Below are 8,835 nucleotides of genomic sequence, written 5' to 3' on the forward strand. Positions count from 1 at the left end.
GTTCCGCATGGGGTAAACTTTTTTCGCGTCCTTCAGTTTCATCGTAGCGGCTCCTTTACATTGTTAGGACTCCTGGTAATTAATCCACCCACGCTCGAGAACGATTTTCGTTTTGTTCTAGCGCGTTGAAAAATATCAGCGCGAGTTTCGCGCGCGACGCGTCGGTGATTCCCATGTCGGTGTATATATATATATATATATATGGAAAAGAAAAATACAGAGCGACGTGTCGGGGGTTGTTGGTAACAAAACGATGCGGGTAATCACGGCAGGTTTGAGAAATGATCGAGCGGCGAAAGCATCTGGCGCTCTGGACCGTGAAACAGGTAAAGCTTCGGGGTCGGGTATTCTGGTTGATTTCCTCCTCATCGTTTACCGCGAGCGGGAATAATGTTCGCGGTACCGACGACTCACGGTATTTGAATTTCTTAGGTACACAAGTGGGGCAGCGTACGAATTTTACGGAAAACAAACCGGTATTATTTCGACGGGAAACGGAATTTCAATATTAAATACATGCAAATAAATCTGCACGCACGATAAACAGGATCCGGCTCGTTGAAGTTTACTCGCCATCTCCTCCCACCTTTCGTTGAACGAATTCCTAACGAACAACGGGGATGGAAAATGTTTTATGCACCGGGGTGGATGAAAATCGGGAGAAATTGTTATCTTTTTTCATAGCAGTGAGGTAGCCTCGAATATTGTTTAGTAGGTATTTCCAAAGAGACCTTTGGGAATTTGTTTTTTAATCAATCACGAATGGTATGTGGAATATATACGTCTCTTTTAGTTGAAATGAAAGTACACGTGACATTGTTTCGTGTCTATCACGGTTCACTGGAGTATTTGTTATTAATTAACACAATTCTGGACTCCCTTTATTGTAGAGTGTCCAGGATACTAGTTTTTTATTTGTTTAAAAAAATAGAACATAAAGAGATCAGTTACTTGGTATTGGAGTAACTTCTTAGTATTGTGTAGGTGTGTAGAGATCTTCGAGACCAGGAGAAAATTGCATTGGAGATCAAGGGGTGCCTCCTATTTATTTCATTGATTTACAACATCTCAGCCCACCGAGGAGTTTTGCTCTTCAGGCAAAATGCATCAACTTCCTGAAAATTATAATTAATCAAAGCATCAAAGAGGAAGTTTGAAAGTGGATGAAAAAGAAGAGAAGTCAGTTTCTTACAGAGGAGAAAGGAATCTCAGCGTTCAAAGAATGCTAAAGAATGCGAGAGAATAAATTATGAGGAAAACTTAACACGAACGAAAAATAGTAATGGTACAAAGCAAGCAGTAGAGATTAATTACCTTAGATACTACTTAAAAACAAATTCTAGTGTCTTCTGGTGCAAGAAGAATAGCTGTTTACGATTTTTATAATTCCAAAAGCACTTCGCACGCTAATAAAATATTGAAAAAGGAGAATTCAACAGGGCAATTCTTTTTGGTACAGATAAAAGAAAGTCGACTCTGTTCGGCTCCGTTGATCGACTTCTAGTGCCGTGCCAATGAAAAATACAGGATTGGATCATCGCGATGAGTAACAGGCGCGAGCCTCGTATAATCACGGGAACATTGAGAAATGACCGTGTTCGTAGGAGCATCTGGTGCCCGACGCCAGGAAACGAATAAAGCTTCCGCTGGTTTTCTTGTTGATTTCCTCGTCGTAACGCGCGAACGAGAATAATGCTTCTGGTCCCGGGACCGGACCCGGCACCAGCTGCCGGCGCAACGAGAGATCGATACACGCCGTTGTTATTGCGTCTGGAAAGCGAGTATCGTTTATCCGTAAAGGAAGGCGTTCTCCTATTTCGAGCCTCGAGATCCGAGATTGCTGGCGTAACAGAATCTAGATAGAGCGGCGTCGTACGTGGGAAAGGGTAAGTCCACCCCTGCGATACGATACGACGATATTTGATGGCTGAACTGCTTATATTCGATAGACGTCCTGGACACGAACCGAGACACCCATTGTTATCGGTTCACCACCAACAATCGCGAAACCGGCTCATGAATTTCTTTTGGGGAAAAGTTTGGGTTAGATCTATTGCGTATTATGTACAAAGGGCAGATAAAATAATACGATTGACTATCAGTGGGATTGTTTGGTTGGAATTGGTAAATATAGCAGCGGTTCTGTGATGATTCTAAGTCGCATATGTAGAACAATCGTGACAGTGCTGAACATGTTAATTATTAAAGTGTAACTTCTCGATTTAACGTCTGCGTTCCAAGTAGAATGAGGTAGAAAAGAATATGTATACCCACATTTAATACCTAAAGATCTTAATACAAATTCGCAGCCATTAGATCGCTATTACTCATCTTCAGAAGCCAAACAATATTACTTTAATCTTGAAACGTGCGATTAAAAATATTGATATATGCTTCTATCGCCGTCGAAAGCAACGCAAACTTTCTTCGCGCGATAACGCCAAGCGTCCCACTTTATAAATATATCGTGAACTGTATGAGTTGGAGCAATTGACGACAGATTACGTAACACAGCTTGCGACGCTCTTGTTCTCGCTACGGGCGACGCACAGTGCGACATCACACCGGCCATAGTACGTTTCGCGCGCGACTAAAGCACCGCCTACTTCAGAAAAATTTTCGACAAAGTCCCGGCATAATTGCGCGCGTGCCTTGAATAACTGATAGAGGCATCTTCCCTCCAGGTAAGTCCTGAATTAATGGACGCACGTCCAAATACGATTACGAGCCCAGCTCGAACAGCTTTTCGCAATAAATAAAGGAACTTAACTCGAAAGAATAAATTCCCAGTCGGGGAAGTGGGGAGTGTCGAATATTTTTTGTCAGATTCCTCTGGAAATACTGAATCGAGAATCTGCAGGGAAGTTTTTTCGTGTGGGGGTTCCTTCGCTATGAAATCGAGTTTGAAAATCTGAGGGGCACGAGGTAGAAATCAATACTGCTCCATCACTCGTGAGTCTTAAGTCTATTGTCGTTTAGGAACATTTCCGTTAATATGATAGTATAGATTTCAACTGGTACTAACTAAACAACTAATTTAACAATCAATACTTTCAACCTACACAAGTAGAAACCGTGAGTAACGAGAGAAACACGCTCAATCTCACGCGCGTGCTCCACGCATTTTCGAAATTGATTATCCCCAGGAGCGATGCCTCCCATGAAAAAGTACAACGTACACTTTCTATTTACTTTTTCGCGCAGAATAGCCCGCCGTCGGCGGTATTACATTTTGCGGAGACAGAGCGCGTTTCGAAGCTTAAAGCGATTGTAACGGGCGCCGGTCGGTTTTTAGTCGGTGACAAAATAATCCCGGCCGGCGTCGTGCGTTTCTCCAGAATCTAACGCAACTCGACGAATGTAAAAACAGAGAATTATGGATCGTTGGGTTGGTAAAACCGCGATCGTTACTGGCGCAGCATCCGGCATCGGGGAAGCAATTACAGCTGCCCTGTTGTTGAAAAAAGTAAACGTGCTGGCGCTAGACATACAAGCCGAGAAATTATTGCTCGCCAGCACCAAATGGGAGCAGATCGTCGAACGAGGGGAATTTTGCATCCTCGACTGCGATATAAGCGAGGAGAAAGACGTGGAACGCGCTTTCACGCTCGCACAGACGAATTGGGGTGGCGTGGACATCATGGTAAACAACGCAGGTGTCATCAACTACACTCGTGTCATTGGTATGGTTGCATGTATATCTCGCGAAAAGTAATTTACATTGATGCCACTGTGATGAGGCGAATACAAGGAGATTTATTGTTATTGCGTTTCTATTCCGTGGGTTCTTTTCGCGTAGGGGAGAAACATTTTTCTCTTTGCGAATCGAATAGGGGAAGGTTCCCTAAATTAGGGCACTCTCAGTATTTTCTTTTATAGCAATACGTCCGATACATCCGAAAAGATTACTTTGTATGTATTAGACTGATATACATTCAAGATGAGACAAATAAAAATAATTATTGCAAATATTTCAATTTCAAGAAAATACCCAAAGAGGTACAATTTAGGACATCTGGTCTATATGTACATTAGGTGGAGTATATTCTATATATTCAAAATTAAATAAACAAAATTTATATTCATAATAAATCTGCTACAACTCGACTCATCACATACGTCGTGTTATTTGAGTGTATGGATCGAATTTAATCTACATTAACTTTGAACGTCAACTATATATGATAAAATATTCAGACTTGCAGTCATTTAAAAAAGTCTCTGACCGATTCAAGTAGGTCAGGAATCACCGAATTCAGTGTCAAAGTTAATGTAAACGTTAGAGTGGCTCCATGTCCGTTTCCAATTGCGTGATAGCATTGTACACTGCCGCTCAAAAGTTTGAATCATCCTTCGATCTTTATAATAAATGAACCTATTTTATTGGTGCATTATATTGGACGATAGAGTACTCACTAAACCAATGAAACATTTCTCTTCTCTAAATAAATCGAACGAAACACCGCTGCGATTAATTTCTAAAGAGTCACGACCATTTCACATCTCCAAGTTGGTGCAAGCATTTAACTATCCAACGCCGATCGCTTGACGCGCAGTAAAAAGGATGCTGTCACTTTTGAACGCAATGTATAGTTGCTGCACGAGACGTGGCTGGGCCCAGAGTATTATTCTCGGTACTTCGTTCTCCTGGTCGTTGTCGTATTTTAAAGAATTCCATAAATTACACTTGCAGAGAGCGACAGGGCGGCGTTTGAAAGGCTGTTAAATATTAATATCCTTGCGACCGCCGTATTCATCAACCGGGCGGTGCGGTCGATGCGCCAGCGAAACGTCGAAGGGCATATTTTCAATATCAACAGGTATTGTTGCTCGCGAGCGTCGTCTTGTCGAGCCGTTTGCCGTTTCGAGTTGTCCATTTTGCGAGATCTCTTTCACGTGCACGCGATTGCTCCGAATCCCCCCGTTGAACTCGCAGGTTCCATATCTGAACATCGATCCGCTCCGATGCGGGGCGAAGAACGAAATTGCACGGCTAGTGAAAGAAAGTACTACTGGATATTTTTTCGAGAATTATTGGAGTGAAATGGACTAAGTCTAGTATTCTTTCTTTTCTAATGACAGAGGAAATGATGTTTATGTCCACTTCATTTCTTTCACCAGCGGTGTAATTATTATGCTAGTTTTGAATATAATGATCTTTATTTCGAATTTTTAGTCATTAAACTGGATTCAACCATTCATAATAATCGAAACTAGCCACTTAAGATGGGCTGAACTATGTTGACCACGTAGAGAATTCGGACATTTTACTCGCGCCCACCCCCTGCGTTGTAAAAAAAGAAATAGCTCGACGCTTTTAAGGCCGAAACAAACGTTCCGGGTTGTTTGCGCTCGAAGTCGTTCCGAATGAAACGCGGTGCAAATGGCCGCCCACGGCCAGCCTGTTGAAGCAGTTTTTTGTTTTGCGCGGCAGCGTGCTGGGACACGAAATTCCGAGCAGATTCCTTTCGGAAATCGATGGCTGCAATGGCTGGAACCTGTACCCGACTTGCAAACACGGAACCGTTGCATTAACGCACACGGTGCGACGGGAATTGGCGGCTGTTAAAGCACCGATTCGAATCACCGTAAGTCCACGTGATGTGCCACGTTTATCGATAGTTTTCGTAAGGGTTGTTGATCTCACCATCGACCTTTTTCCCTGCTTCCACTCCTCGCAGTATGATTTAATGCACGTGGAAAACGAGCGAGTTTAGGTAACTTTGTTGGTGGTTATATGAATTTGTTTCTAAGATAAATTTCAATTAATAAGGTGTTAAAGACGTCAGTGACGTGGTAGAAATGGTCTTAATTATTTGAATGCTTATCGTCCCACAATCTGTATCGACACTTTCAATATTTTGTTAATTAATGAGACACCGAAATATTAAAATAATAATAATAACAATAGCATGTTTTTATATATGTATTTTGTCCATCAGAGTTGCAATTAATTTAGAATGCTGGAGTATAGAATCTTTAATTTTACAGAGCATCTGTCCTGGTCTAGTTCATAGTGGCATCGCCACAAATTCACCTGAAGTTGACAGAATTCTGGCAGAAATTCCAAGTCTGCAACCACAAGACGTGGCGGACGGATTGATGTATGCCCTTGGTACTCGACCCGAAGTACAAGTAAGGCTAATTTTTTAAGGAAATATTGGCATAGCTTTAAAGATTCAATTGAATGAGCTAATATATACAAAAATTGAAGGTTTACGATTAAAATGAACTGCGTAGCACAAGAACTCTCCTATGTCAATATTTTCGCCCAGCACTGTATTCCTGTGGCAAGAATTCATTCATAAAATTTCAGATCACGGAACTCGTTATTCAACGCACGGGTGAAATGTAAAACTTCCATGCGGTTGTAACTCCAGCAGAGTCGGTACCCAAATAAACGATATCTGCATGGAGTACGAGTGCGCACGTAAAATTACAGGAAAAAGATCGCAGAGAGTGTAAGTGCGTCACTGAAAACAATATTAAAGATATTTTACGGAATGACTTATACGATATATTTCTTTATCTTTTTCATTTAAAGTGTTGAGGTGTTAGTACAATTGAACTTAGATGACAGTAATCTAGATAAATCACGTGAATTAATTGGGTATAATAACAGACTGTCTAATTTGAAGAAACGATCTGAACAATTAATCATGGAAATCAACTCTCTGCTCTAGGCACGTTAGACAGTTTTACTCGATCGAGCGATTCATTACTACACTGGTTATTGATTATAAATTGCAAATCGACCGAGCATAAGCGTGCCATAATTACAGAGGCCAGGCTCCTTAGAATTCAATGATTGACGCTATTATTGGCCTGCGTGACTAAACTTGGTATTAATTCTAGTTACAAGAGTAATAGTTACCGACTACCCGGCTTCCCTCTCTCGTACTATCTCTAATTATCCGTAATCGCTGACATACGTCTATCGTAACCAGCCTGCTATTAAGTACTCGACGTGTGCCGTACACTTTTTCCACTGATTTAATGCATCGAGCAATATAATTTACGTAATGCACTCCGTTAATAGTTTGCGGTTCGCGATTTCGTTAAATACAGCACGCTCTAAAATTTGATAGCAATTTATCGTGGCACGGAGGATCGTGGACGTCAAATATCGGCGTATTAATCGAGTGCCCGAGAGTGGTGTCAATTTCATTTGCGACGACTCGTATTTTCGTAGATTTTCCCAGATTCGGTAGCTTGAACATAGATTTAAAAATGGTTGTTTAAGACGTAATTGTATTGGATAGTAAATTTTATTATAGAAATGGTTAATGCAATAACAAATCAACTAAATAAAAGATATACAATCTTTCTTTCCAATAATATATAAATTCATCAACACGTTGTTTTAAATATTTCCAAGTGCGCCGTGTTTCCAAAGAGAACCAACGCAACAACCTCCTTCATTAACGCAATAATTTCTCAACAAACAAGCATGAGCCACGCCATTTTAGCATCGAAGGCACGACCGTGCTTATTGGAATTCCTGACTCTCATCGACGTAATCGTGATCATACTATAAATGCTTCCAACAGTCGTCGTACTCTTAATTCTTCAACTAATCGTCGATCCTCCCCGCCCTCGCCAAAAAAAATATCTCCGTGACTTTGGATTACTCTGTACATCCCCGAGGGGGCGGGAATCAATGCCATCGAATACCGGTACCGGAACGTTCATTTCGCGGCTGTGCGTGGCGGAAAAACAAGCGGCTAAATTTTTCAACGTAACGAGAGAATCGGATGCTCGGAACGTCGGTCGTGGCGTCCAGGTTAATCGAGCGATTCCGTGGGATGGACAGGACTTTATTAAAATCTCCGCTGCGGCCATTCTCCGCAAGACAGGGGAAAAATTTGATTCGCGATCGACGCGCGGTTTCGAAATTTCTCGCGCGTTGCGGCCACCTGAAATTCTCGTGCTCGAATTTTATCGACATTTCAAGTATTCTTCCATTGTTCAGCGGTTACGGTTGCAGAGAGTCGTTTCCGTGGGAATTTTCCGCCAACCAGAAACTAACGTTTCCACTCTCGCGGGTCCGCGATATTCCTGCGCGACGTTTTATAATAAATTCTCGCGCGTGGATGGAATTTCGGCAGTGGATACGAGAAATCATCCCCATCGCTGTTTATATCTCCTCGGCTTGAATGGGAATTTGGACCGAGGATAAGCTGGGAGATCGAAGCTCGCTGAGGGTACTTCAAATCGGTGCTGCTCGTGCATCGAGATGGTGGCCTGCAAAATGCAAACTTAGGAAGACTTAGACAACAAATGAGAAACAACTTTTCGTCCATACTAGGAAAAAATACTCATCTTAGGGAATAAGGGGGAGCTGGAGAGCGACAAATATCGCGTGATCGATAAGGGCGACCCTCGGTGGTCCTGCTCGATCTCCGCAGATCCGGCATTTAGGAATTTATATTAAAATATGTAAATTTATCGACACTGGCGTATTTGAAAACAGATAAATTATGCTGGCCATGTATCGCGTTCCCGTGGTAAAATATCGACGCCGGGGAACGAGGAGGGAGGAGTTAGGGGTGGTGCTGGCGGAACCGGAGTTCCTCGCATAACGGCACGTTCTGTCGCCCGGCAGAAATACGATTTATGGCGATCATTGTGTAACGATCGTAAATTATCTTGTTATTTACGCACGCTCCGCACGCGTCCAGCGTTGATTTTATCCTGTTCCGCCATTTTTCCATCCCTCTCGCTATACTCGTTCCTTGCGCGCTTCAACCTCGCTAATTAGCTTATTTCTCTCGGTCCACTGTGAAGCTGCCTATTCATTCACCCGGAAGGGGCCAGAGTGGGCTTGTAACGATT

At 42.3% G+C, this 8,835-nt stretch overlaps 1 protein-coding gene across 2 annotated transcripts; it reads left to right on the forward strand.

Annotated features, from left to right (window-relative positions):
• The first annotated feature begins 2,550 nt into the window (after positions 1-2,550).
• On the forward strand, positions 2,551-7,319 carry LOC128872034 (farnesol dehydrogenase-like). Of its 2 annotated transcripts, XR_008456086.1 has the most exons (7): positions 2,551-2,684; positions 3,371-3,683; positions 4,694-4,820; positions 5,435-5,588; positions 5,992-6,135; positions 6,317-6,461; positions 6,684-7,319. XR_008456086.1 is itself a non-coding variant. In XM_054114314.1 (6 exons), the coding sequence occupies exons 2-6, from the start codon at positions 3,377-3,379 to the stop codon at positions 6,353-6,355; spliced, it is 771 nt and encodes a 256-aa protein (XP_053970289.1). In that variant the 5' UTR covers positions 2,551-2,684; positions 3,371-3,376; the 3' UTR covers positions 6,356-6,507. The 2 variants fall into 2 exon arrangements, 1 of the variants encoding a protein (XP_053970289.1); XM_054114314.1 differs by lacking the exon at positions 6,684-7,319 and having other exon boundaries at positions 6,317-6,507.
• The last annotated feature ends 1,516 nt before the right edge of the window (positions 7,320-8,835 follow it).

Source organism: Hylaeus volcanicus, chromosome 2 (genome assembly GCF_026283585.1).
Source record: "Hylaeus volcanicus isolate JK05 chromosome 2, UHH_iyHylVolc1.0_haploid, whole genome shotgun sequence".
Classification (NCBI taxonomy): domain Eukaryota; kingdom Metazoa; phylum Arthropoda; class Insecta; order Hymenoptera; family Colletidae; genus Hylaeus; species Hylaeus volcanicus.

Bases quoted from the DNA above. Each gene is read 5' to 3' on its own strand.
- LOC128872034 (XM_054114314.1), top strand. From the start codon at position 3,377: ATGGATCGTTGGGTTGGTAAAACCGCGATCGTTACTGGCGCAGCATCC. The intron at 3,684-4,693 runs GTATGGTTGCAT...TTACACTTGCAG, and splicing joins CAACTACACTCGTGTCATTG to AGAGCGACAGGGCGGCGTTT. The intron at 5,589-5,991 runs GTAAGTCCACGT...TTAATTTTACAG, and splicing joins AAGCACCGATTCGAATCACC to AGCATCTGTCCTGGTCTAGT.